General features: G+C 37.5%; 1 protein-coding gene and 2 long non-coding RNA genes across 3 annotated transcripts; all 3 read left to right on the top strand.

The window, feature by feature from the left end:
• The first annotated feature begins 1,324 nt into the window (after positions 1 to 1,324).
• Positions 1,325 to 5,927, top strand: LOC114524085 (NACHT, LRR and PYD domains-containing protein 14-like). The gene has a single exon (XM_028545201.1). It carries the CDS (start codon positions 1,811 to 1,813, stop codon positions 5,189 to 5,191), a length of 3,381 nt encoding a protein of 1,126 aa, XP_028401002.1. The 5' UTR covers positions 1,325 to 1,810; the 3' UTR covers positions 5,192 to 5,927.
• Positions 5,928 to 9,385: 3,458 nt separating this feature from the next.
• LOC114523888 lies at positions 9,386 to 10,606 on the top strand. The gene is made up of 3 exons (XR_003687063.1): positions 9,386 to 9,732; positions 9,877 to 9,983; positions 10,545 to 10,606. It is a non-coding gene; the product is annotated as an uncharacterized LOC114523888 (long non-coding RNA).
• A 123-nt stretch (positions 10,607 to 10,729) lies between these two features.
• LOC114524093 lies at positions 10,730 to 12,186 on the top strand. Its single transcript, XR_003687073.1, has 5 exons — positions 10,730 to 10,846; positions 11,033 to 11,082; positions 11,174 to 11,284; positions 11,385 to 11,908; positions 12,058 to 12,186. It is a non-coding gene; the product is annotated as an uncharacterized LOC114524093 (long non-coding RNA).
• Positions 12,187 to 12,188: the final 2 nt, after the last annotated feature.

The following is a 12,188-nucleotide window of genomic DNA, read 5'->3' as shown; positions in this document are numbered from 1 at the left end:
TATATATTATTAATACCAGCCTGCAAGATTTCTCTATAGACTATAGTTTCGAACTCCCTGTCGCCACAACCGGTAAAGACAACAGAATTCACACTATTCGTTGGAACTGGGCTAGAGGTGAAACACATTATGTACGGTACTACAAAATCGTAATTGAGCTCCCTCCTAAAACTGCCAGATTTCTTGGTATTTTTAACTACATATTGTGTTAATTTTAAACCTTTAAGGAGAGCAAGATGCAATACGTTCCGTTTAGGAATAAGCTTTTCTTTATTCCAGTTCAACATATTGACTATAAATGGCCTGGAACAAAGAACGTGGATATAAAAATAGGTTTTAAGAGTCTTTATACTTGATATTTAAACCATAAGAAATTTTAAGAAAGAGGTTTGTTTTATCTATGTCATTGTGGCGATGCCATGGTCGTCATTCCTTACCGGTAGTTCACGCAATTAATTCACCGTGTGACGTCTCAAGAGCTATGTTTGTAAAACTAACTATACGGCGTAAATATATAGTTAAATTGGCATCGTTTGACGCTTTTTACGTAAGAAAATTCGTCCAAATTGATTAACGAAATCCGACATGCATGTAAACCGCTGAAAACTACTGAGTCTGTTAAGACTATAAAGTAAAAAGCAAATTCCGAATAAACAAGACATCTTGAGAATCAAAATATAATTCAAACAAGACACAGATTGAGACTGTAAATTTTCGACTTTATTACACAGTGTCACAGTCATTCTGTCTGAAGATGACTCAATCTCTGTCTGAAGATGACTCAATCTGACTGTAAATTTTCGACTTTATTACACAGTGTCACAGTCATTCTGTCTGAAGATGACTCAATCTGTGTCTTGTTTGAATTATATTTTGATTCTCAAGATGTCTTGTTCATTCGGAATTTGCTTTTTACTTTACTTTTTTAAATTGTCGGCTGGTCATGGCCGGTTTCTGTTAAGACTAAGTTAATGAGATTCAAACTCACTAGCACATCAGTCTGGTGAAAAATCCGCAGAAACTGGAATCGTCTAACAAAGGGAAAACATTAAAATAAAATGAGACGAAGTGCGACGTATTTCAATTATTATACAGGGTGTATCAGAAAAAAGTTTACACTTGGGAAATGTCTTCTAGACGTACGTGCACGCATCGTTATAGGGAAATCTTTTGTTATGTGTATATATATATAGAGAGAGAGAGAGAGAGAGAGAGAGAGAGAGAGAGAGAGAGAGAGAGAGAGAGAGAGAGAGAGAGAGAGAGAGAGAGAGAGAGAGAGAGGAGAGAGAGAGAGAGAGAGAGAGAGAGAGAGAGAGAGAGAGAGAGAGAGAGAGAGAGTAAAGGAACGGAAACTTTGCCTGCATCACCTTCCACTAGCTGGAAACCACAATAAATTTCTGTCGATGAGTTTCATAACGGTTGAGTTTACATTTGACGATTTAGCCAAAAAAGTTCTGTCGTCTGTCCCGAAAAATTTTGTTCTGTATCTCGACTGAATTTGGCGTTCTCTGAAACTTGTTTATACGTAAACGTATAAAGACCATATTCTGATCGAATTGTGCATCAAATATTTTGTTTGTGAATTACAACTCATTTCTAGCACTGATATTTTCTTTATGTTATTGCAGAACAGGAATTTAAAGAATTACATGTTTTTGCATATTGCGACAGACGGTATTGTTCAGGGAAGAGGTTGGGTATTGTTTTGCTCAGTGGTCTATTTTAAAATAACACTTTACGTCGTGAGAGACGCCACAGTCTCGGCTAAAATATACATCGTGAAGTAAATATTCTTATTTCTTTCAAAATAATGGATGGTATTAAAGAATACATCTCACCCAAGAGATTTAGCATCTTATCCTACATATGTGTGGTCATCCGTTTTCACTGTGGAGTGATATTCACAGCAATTACCACGGCTCTGAGACTCAGCGAGATGGAAAAGTTCAGTTGTGCTGTTGACACAAAACATGCACCGCACAAAAGTTATGTCGAGAAAACGTGTTTTTCAATCTACGATGACGAGTACAACTCTCCTGTGAAATTCTTTGCTTTTGTTCTGTTCAATTTTGGTTCTGTTGTTGTTGTGAGTGTCGTTTATTCGCTTGCTGTTGGCAATCGTATCGAAGATGCAGAAAGACTCTCAAGCGGAAGTGATGAACCTAAAACAGTCGCGAAAGGGAACAATGAACAAGGTAGAAAAACCTTTTATGTTTTCAATTTCTATTTGTTCCACCTTGTGGCTCGTTCAATGCTCTGTATATTATTCACAATTCTACAACATACCGTATTGTATCCGAGTGGTTTTGATTCACAATTCACTTGTGTTTATCCCGAATTGAGATCAGTTGATCCTAACATGACTCCAGCAAATAATGGAAGTGCCAACTTATCCAGTGTAAAATGTACGAACTCGGCCGCCAAAGATAAACAGTTTTGGTTGACAATTGTGTCTGTTTGTAATCTCATTTTTGCTGTAATTGCATTAGCAGAAGTTGTTTATCTGCTATTGCTGCGATTTCCCAGTGTCACCCCTCAATCTTCTGTTACTTGGTCATGTGATTGGCAATTTATTAATAAACACTTTCTTCGAAAGCAATATGTACCTAACAGTCGTGACATTTACAAGCAAAAGGTTTTAAAGCCTTGTCTGACACCTGATATAAATTATGGTTTGAATAATATAAGCTTGGATGATGTGTTTATTGATGTTGTTATCCATACTGAGCGAGCACCACACAGGTTTTCAAAAGAAATGTCTAGGCATGAGATCTATGATGTTTATACAAAAATTCCTGAAAAATCAATCCATCTGAAGGAGATTAAAGATCTATTTTATGCAAACGAAGACACTGACTATAATTTTCCTTACACCATCTTGGTACTTGGGCGTCCGGGGATTGGAAAAACTGTTTTGACCAGGAAAATTATGTACAATTGGGCAAAAGAACATAATGATAAAATTTATCACAACAAGGTCCCTTTCTACTTTAAATTCCGAGAGTTCAATTTCAATAAGATGCAAGACATAACAATTAAAAAATTTCTACAGTTTGGAACTGAACTGAACGAAGATGAGTTTGAAAGTATTTTTGAAGAAATTTTAAGAAATCCACAAAATGCTATTTTTGTTTTTGATGGTTTGGATGAATTTGGTGTCAATCTTGGTGAAAATTATCAGCGTGTCCTAGCTCAGTCAAGAATGTATTCGAATACTGATGTTTCTTGCCAAATGTCAGCAATGTCTCTTTTTGTCAAAATCTTGTCTGGCGACATGTTACCAGGAGCAACAGTCTTGGTGACCAGCAGGCCAACTGTGAATGATGTTTTGTGCAAAATGAAATTTGACAGAACAGTTGAGATTATTGGGTTCACATCAGATAAAATTGAACAGTATGTTAAAAAGTTTTGTGCTAATCATAACAGGTGCGATCTAGAAGCAACGCTATTGAGTCATATCAAATCATCATCTGAACTGATGAATTTATGCTACATTCCAGTGAATTGTTTTATTGTGTGTGATTGTCTGCTCAGATATCTCATTAATTCAAAGGGTGATATTGGGGCTCTACCAACTACTTTGACTGAACTGTACCAGTCTGCCGTAGTGTTGTACTTTAATGAGCATCATGACCGGAATAAAAGCAAAGAAGTTTTAAAGGAACTTCAACAGTTGGCTTTCAATGGTATGAAAAATGATGAACTGATTTTCAATGGAGAGCTAGTTGATGCCAAAATGAAAGGGTCAGGATTAATAAACTCTTTACCTCATCCAATTTTTCAAATTCAAACACAGGTTTGCTTCATTCATTTAACCATACAAGAATTTCTCGCAGCAAAGTATATTGTGGAAACAAAAACACCCGAACAAGTAAAAGAATTTATATCTTCTCATATCAATCATGGCAGATGGCATCTCGTGCTTCAGTTTCTTGCTGGATTGTTGCGAGAGAAGATGGAGACATCTCGTGAAAACAGAAGCTGCGTGTTTATGTTTAAAAAATGTCTTGAAAATGAAATGAATGTGTGTTTGCAACTTGGTCGTCAAACATTAGGGATGAAATGTTTAAGAGAAACACAGAATGAAAATATTGCCAAAGAAATTGTTGCGAACTCGATTTTAAAAGATGCGACTGTGATATCATGTTCACTGCCTGGCGCACAATTGCTTTCTCCAAGCGATGCAGCAGCAGTTGTGTTTCTTTGCAAGCATATGAAGGCTTTAAATACTTTACATGTGTTCAGTTTATCTAGCTCTGATTGTTCGCTAGAATTAGTTAAATTACTCCAAGGAAGATGCATGAAATCACTGACCATCATTGGTTGTCATTTTGGTGACTTGTGTCTGGAGCGTCTTGGTGCATTATTGAAATCTGAATGTCAGGTGAATCACGAGTGTTCCAAGCTCACTATATTGATTCTTGGAGGTAACGGTATTACTGCTACTGGTGTGGCTCATGTTTTAGATAGTCAGGTTTATGATCAGTTGACCGACCTTGACCTTAGTTACAATCCTATTTGTGATGAAGGTGTTCGTATTCTATCAATCGCAATGAAAAAAAGGCAGTTAAAACTTGATACTCTGGTTCTTACCTCCTGTGCTTTGACCAGTGAGAGCATGCCTAGGCTTGTGAAATTTCTCGGTAATGAACATTGCAGACTAAGATCCTTGAGCCTTGGTAGCAATGCTATAAGAGATGAAGGTTTTCGTGCCTTGTGCAGTGTTCTTGGAAAGGAAACATGTGACCTTACTGAGTTAAACGTTTCCGATTGTTCTTTAACAAAGAAATGTATCTCCACGTTGTGCGGCGCTCTTGATGAAGAACATTGTGGACTAACATCATTGGACCTTCGAAGAAATTGTTTAGGTGATGAAGGTGTACGTGAATTGTGCGTTGTTCTTCAGAAAGGAACATGTCATCTTACCCAGTTAACAATTTCCAGTTGTTCGTTAACAGACGAATGCATGCCGAGCTTGTGCCAGGCTCTTGGAGATGAACGATGTAAGCTCACTGAGTTGGATGTAAGCAACAATGGATTCACAGAGAAACATTTACCATTACTCGCAGACGCACTTAAACTTCGTAAATGTTACGATGGTCATTTGAGAATTGGGAGAAATAGCATTACTTTAGAGGGTTTAAGATTACTTAGAAGTGTTTCAGAACCACGTTTCACCATCAGTGGTTGATGTTTAGCAGAAAGCGATTTACTCTTGTTTAAAAGGGCCAGCACACGGAGCGACAAGTCGCAGGAACATGTCGCCTGAAACGAGTCACACAAGCGTCGGGAGCGGCAATGTTGGACGAAAACAAATCGCCTGCATGCAATATAGTCATGGGAATGATGTTTTATGGTTGGTCAAACTAATTATTTCGCTGCCACTTAATCTTGTGAACAGAAACCTTGAAATACGCGACACGGCGCATAGTAATCTCAGGTCATATCTCCCGGGGAAGATATTTGTCCTGCGACACGATGACTTCTCGCTTCCTGTTATTGAACTTTAAATCGTTAAAGACTTTATAAACAAGTATTGATTATCAGTAAGGAAAGTGAAGATTTCACAAACCATGTTGTTCACTCGTACCAGGTCCCAGTTAAAACACGGTTTGAAGACTAAACGACTGACACAATACAATTCATTAACCATGTTTTTGTGCGTTTGTAAAGAATTTGTTCACATCTCGTGTGCAGTCACGTGTCCCTTCTATTTGAATCAAAACAACCAGTTAAGTTATTATATCCAATAATTGGTGGGAGGAGATGCATATTCATATATTCAGTTCTTGCCGACGAATTCTTTTGTACACATATTTGTTTTCAAAAGAAATCTGTTGGGCAGAGCTGAATATATAAATATGCGCCCTAGTTTCAGTCCTGGTACCGTTTGTATAAAATGCTTAACTAGATTTTGTGTAGTTATCTGGTAGCTAACTCGAAAATACAAGATTCTGATTAGCCAATTCTACCACTAATCAATTTTCAATCAAGTATCATGCCCATTGTTATGGGGAGAACACATGCGTAGAAGTCACTGTAATGCTGTAATCAGAAGTCACTGTAAATAATTAAATGCTGTAATCAGAAGTCTTTGTAAATAAATGCTGTAATCAGAAGTCTTTGTAAATAAATGCTGTAATCAGAAGTCAGTGTAAATAAATGCTGTAATCAGAAGTCTTTGTAAATAAATGCTGTAATCAGAAGTCACTGTAATGCTGTAATCCATCTTCAAGATGGTGTGGGGAGGGCCAGGGAACTGGGAAGGTGGGTTTGGCCTGTGGATGATATTTTTGGGAGCTACTTTCCCACTTCTCCCATCTTCATGTATGTGAATTAAATAGAAACGAATAGATATATACCTGTTCATTTTATCAACTACCAGACGAGCAGCTTCGGACTTGCTGTCTCATTAGACGCGAGTCATCTCGTACAATTTCAGCCGTTATCGTCTTATCGACGGCGAATTTCTTTCCCACGGTAATTCTTTTAGTTTGACTTTAGCTCTTATAACTCTGCCTGAAAAGAGTATAAGGCGGTGTTAATTGAGAGATATAATTTACTCTAGTTGAAACGAAGGTTGGTGGTTATAGGATGCAGCTGGACCGCACGACATCAAAACGTCCGCAAATTCACACAGATTTTAGCGCGTATATATTACCTTTTTCATTTCACCAATAAGCTCCGAGAAAAAGCTAGTCGTGCCCTCTCTTGAAAGGCGAGTCATCTTGAGCCATTTCAGCCTTTTCAGCCTTGTTCACGAATTTCATCGTCAAGCTTGGCTTTAAGTCGTCAGAATCTTGTCTGAATTAAATAAAAAGCAACGTTAGTGTTATAAGAAAAATTTAGATTTTAAACCTGGACTTTTGGGCATTACACGTGGTGAAGGTGGACCACTTGGCAGAAATATTTGCCCAAATCTCGCACAAAAGGCATATTATACATGTTTTTACACGAACGACAGCGCGACAGAGATACTGAAACTTCTCCTCTGTAGAAAGACGTTATCATTGATAACGATTTCAGATGAAATTTTGAGCATGTGAAGTGACTTGTGTTTATGCTTTGAAGACCAGCGCCCAAATGAAGTCTCAAACAGGTTGCATGGTAAATGACTAATAAATTAGCCTAACATTGTTATAAGTGGGCCTTTGTTTGTTTTAACTGGGGAACTGGGCATTTGACCATTTAACCAGCGTGGTTGTCTATGTTAGAATATTTGACATCATAAACAAAGCCGTGGTGATATTGTTTAATGTTTGTATATGAGAACGAAACATGCTTGCGACTTCCTGCGTGGTTCTCCATATCAAAATATCTGACAAATTTAGCATGGTATATTGTTTAATATTTGTATATCAGAACCTGACATGCTTGCAACTTTACATAGGACATGTCATTGACCATTAAACCAGCGTGGTTATCCATCTGAAAATATTTTACATCATAACCAAAGCATGGTTATTTATTTAATGTTTGTATATGTGCAGGAAACATGCTTCCAACCAGCGACGTAGCCAGAGGTACGTAGCGGCCGTTTACCCCCCCCCCCTTGAAAAATTTATTGCTAATATATCAGTTGATTCCAAATGATTAAGAAGAATTAAATCTACTCAGTCTTTGAAGTATGCTTGTTTTATTCAGTCCGGGCTGAGAGTCAGTGTGGCTTATGTTGTCATGTTAAACAAGCTGAAACTCTAGCCTGATGGCAACCCTCTCCCCCCTCCCCCTCTTTAAGTTACATCCCTGTTCACGAGTGCCCTCGCATTCGTACACGAGTGCCCTCGAATGCCCTCGCATTCGTACTCGCGTGAAAACGCACAAGTTGTAACAAGTTTGCGGCAGAGTTGTTTGAAGTTTGTTCACAAGCTTGCAACAAGATTTGTTCGCACTGCTTGCTCCAATTTGTTGTAACAAGTTTGGAACAAGCTGTTAACAATTTGTAGCCAGTCGGATGGCATTATCAGACTTGTTACAAGATTGTTCTGACAGGTCTTATCAGATGTGATACAACAACATTACTACGAACTTGACAGCAAAAGATTGTAGCAGTATTGTCACATCATTTTTGTACCAAACTTTTTGGAAATTAAAGCCTTGTAACAAGTCTTTTGATTCAATAAATTTGTTACAACTTGTTAACAAGTTGTCCTATCACTATGAGGTGTGATATCCGCCAATATTACCTCATTCACTTTTGAAATTAAGTGTTCAAATTATTAAATGCAGACATTCAATTACACGATTTAAAGATGCGTTTTTGCAATGAAAGCATTTCATTCAGAACAATTTCATTCTGAGCAATTTCATTCTTGAGAATTTCATTATGACCAATTTCATTCGGAACAATTTCATTATGAACAATTTCATTATGACCAATTTCATTCGGAGCAATTTCATTTGGAGCAATTTCATTATTCGAGTAGGTACGGGGAACGGGGTACATTGTGGGTACTGGGTGCAAACGATCATTAGTGTGACCACGTGACCACGTGGGCAAGTCACGCCATGGTAATTTGGCGGCTTTGGCGCGAAATATTTATATGATTATAAGACAAAATGGCCTCCGAAGATGGAAATTTTGATCGGCGCCGCGCTGTTTCGTTGTTACAAGAGGCGACAAGATTGATTGCTGAACATGTTGAATCTTCAGAAAACAATTTAACAAATCATTCCAGCACAGATAATAGAGCTCAGGTTGTTTCATCGTCTTCAAGTTCAAGTGTAGTACAGCCACTTTCACAAGCGACCCCTACTACAACAACATGCATGTTGTCACCAGTCACATCACAACCCTCAAACGAGAACAGTGCACAACGTGCTTTGGGAAATTTTCGCAATCTTTTTGCTCCGTACAGGGATAGGAGAGGTAGTATAAACTCGATTAATCAATCTGCCTCCCAACCGAAGCGAAGAAAACAAGCTCAAAGTGCAACTCAATACAAACGTGAGACCTGGACACATACCTTTTTCTGCCTGGCTAACTGTAAGCAGTACGCTGCCCCTAACTTAGTCCTCAAACAGCAGCTTCAAGAAGCGGGGCTGGGGAAAAGAAAAATATGCTTTCAAGCAAGAGCAAATGCTGTTGATGTGAAAGCCAAGCTGGAAGAGGTGTATCCGAAACTAAGGCCCCTACAAGTTGATCTTTAGTTTCTGGTCCGGGGTTACTTTCGTTAAGGACGCGGGCGGGCGGGCGGTTAGGACTATAGGACATAAATTACAGTATGGCATTTTGTAGATTTTTGTATCCTTTAATACAGCAATTTCACGCGATTGACGAACCCCCAACACAAGAGTTCGTTGAAATAATGTTTGCTTTTAACATAGAAGGCGTGGTCACCAATAACAGTATTTTGTATTTACATCGGGTGATTTTGGAGCCATGCCGTATGTCAGAAACAAACATCTCAAACGAAAATTTTCAAGTACCCGAAATTTATTGTTAACACTAAAATAGTCCTAAAATAATCATTTCCAAATAACGGATGCGGGCGGCGGACCAGAAACTAAAGATCAACTTGTAGGGGCCTAAAAGATGGTGGAGGATTTGACATTTTGAGACGGGGTGTGCAGGCCAGTGACCTGATCGTAATCCAACCACCTCGATCTGGATATAACGTGCCATTTTTGAGGGATTTATCGGGGTTAGGACAGGCTGTGGCATTTATCAGACCAATCCAATGCAATTTGAGTATGACACCTTGTGTAGATTTTGACTTGAGTGAAGATGATGTAAGTAGTTTCTATTAAATTTTTGTAATAGATAATTAAAGAGATATGGAAAGAAAAAGTTTCTTTTTCTTTATTGAATGAATTTATAAAGACAGGACCTTTAACAAAGGTGTATTTATTTATCTCAAACCTCTCTCCTCCAAGGGAAATTGTGATCCTGCACCCACTGTTATGTGTTTCAACTGCAAACTTTATGTTTCTATCAATGATATCAGGCAACATCAACAATGCTGTAATGATGATGATGAAATGTATGTATTAATTTTATGTTTAAAGATAAAGTTTGTTATAAATACAGCATTACCCATCACCTATGTTTTATCTTGATAAACAGGTTAAACTCATTAAGCAAAGGTAGTTTGGAGAGCTGTAGCCCTTCCAGATTTAGTGAATAATACAATTGATAAATGCAAAGGTGCAATGTGTTGTCACTCAGCACACCATTAGAAGGTTTTTTGCTGCAGTTTTAGACACTTAAATGATACTTATATTAGTATAGAATGATTATGACATTTGATGGATTACAGACTAATATAAATTTTTTTGGCATAGTTCATAATTTTAATGGTGGAATAATGGTCCACTTGATTCATTATTTTGGACTTGTAAAACTATGAATTATCAGGAAAAAGAAAAATCCAAAAACTATACAAAGAAATTAGGAAATGAAGCATGTAAAGCAAGTTTAAGTTCCCAACACTAATGTTCAAAGCATGCACAAAGATCAAACTGAGTAATAATACTTATCTTGCATGCTAATATTTGTTTTATTTTACAAATGAAATTGCTGGTTTTGATATTTCTATCCTTAGAATAAAGAGTGTAATTAAAGATGATACAAGTAAACAAAATAATGATGGATTGGGTAATCAGGCATGTTAAAATTTTTTTTAAGAAAACTCATTGCTATTAATTATTGTTTTTAATTTTATAAATTAATGAATTCTTATAAATTACTGATTGTTCTAAAGGATGAATTGTCTATCACTGTCCGCACAACAAGGTGTGATGATTGCCATCAAGAGATTCATGTTGATGAAACTATTGAACATGCAAATGTTTGTCCTGGATGAACATCACATGCATATTCAATAGGAGGAGGTGAAGGAGAAAGGTAGCTAGACCTTCTACAGCAGAATATTGTAACATTGTTGGGCTTTCATCCTCAAATACCATAATCCTTGTTGTTCAACTCTTAGAAATATTTTCTCAAATTCTTTATGTGTTATATAACTTATACAAGTAGTGGAAAACTAATATATTTCTGATACTATTTTTCCTATGTCCATTCTTTTCTCAGTACAGAGAATTCTCACTCAGTTGCAGGAACGAGCAGTCCAATTGCATCTGGTAATGTGTGTTGAATTGTTGTGTGTAGAAGTGTTAAAACTGTTTTTATATGTTGAGGGACCTTTGATGAATATTAAATATCTCTTCTTAGACATCACCACTATTAAAGCTATATTTCCCATGCACACAATATCCAAAATATCATCCGCTCTTGAAATAGCTGATGGCAATACTGAAGAAGCAGTCAACTTACTTTTACATGGTTTGTTAATCAACATTATTGACAGATTTTGTAATAAGATTAAAACTTAACGTGGTATATGGATTTATTTTTAAACTATGCATGCATCTTTTTAATTTAGTTGATAACTCCGAAGAAGTTACCGTCGGTGTCGGTATTGTTGACAGTCTTGACGATGTGCTTCGGCTTATACGGCCGACGAGTGGACAAGCACCTACGCGGCTAACTGTTGCCAGAGATTCAGTATTTGAAGATAGCATTGCCTTTTTTAAGGAGCGTAGTTTTGATTTTTCAAAGCCCATGAAAATTACCTTCGAAGGAGAGCCAGCAATAGATGGCGGCGGGCCACTTCGAGAATATTTCACCATTTTAATGAGAATGTTGTTGTCTTCTATGAGTATACGTCTTTTCGAGGGGAATGATTCGTGTTTTCTTCCTATTCACAACACGGACGCATTACGTTCAAATCTGTTCAAAGTAGCTGGAAGAATGGTAACCTCGTCAATTATCCAAGGTGGTCCAGGTTTGCCAATATTTTCGCATGCAGTTTATCTATACTTTCAGCACGGGAACCCCGATGAAATTGGTCAACACGTCAGCAAAGACGACGTTATCGATGTAGAAATCCTTCATACGTTAGCAAAGGTACCGTCAATGTCTGATCACTTCGTTACTTGTACCCTAAATAACCGGTGGCGGTGTGAAGTATTTTGTATACAGTAGCAATTATAGTTCGCGCGTACACGGAATGTAATAATTCGCTGTGAAATTTTATACCAACTTTTTTTATCTAGTTAGATGGCCTAAAATCCCAGGATGTGCCCTCAGTAGCCGCTGAATATCAAGAACGGCTGATAGAGGCTGGTTTCCCTCATGTTCTTACAGTGGAAAACCGGCTCCAGGCGATGACTTCGTTATGCCTCCA

Source organism: Dendronephthya gigantea, unplaced genomic scaffold (assembly GCF_004324835.1).
Source record: "Dendronephthya gigantea isolate DGI-Jeju-01 unplaced genomic scaffold, DenGig_1.0 000029F, whole genome shotgun sequence".
NCBI classification, from domain to species: Eukaryota; Metazoa; Cnidaria; class Anthozoa; order Malacalcyonacea; family Nephtheidae; genus Dendronephthya; species Dendronephthya gigantea.
The sequence above is the reverse complement of the archived record's forward strand: the minus strand, read 5'-3'. Positions and strand labels throughout refer to the sequence as shown.

Excerpts from the sequence above, each read along its gene's own strand:
- LOC114524085 (XM_028545201.1), top strand. The coding sequence starts at position 1,811 with ATGGATGGTATTAAAGAATACATCTCACCCAAGAGATTTAGCATCTTA.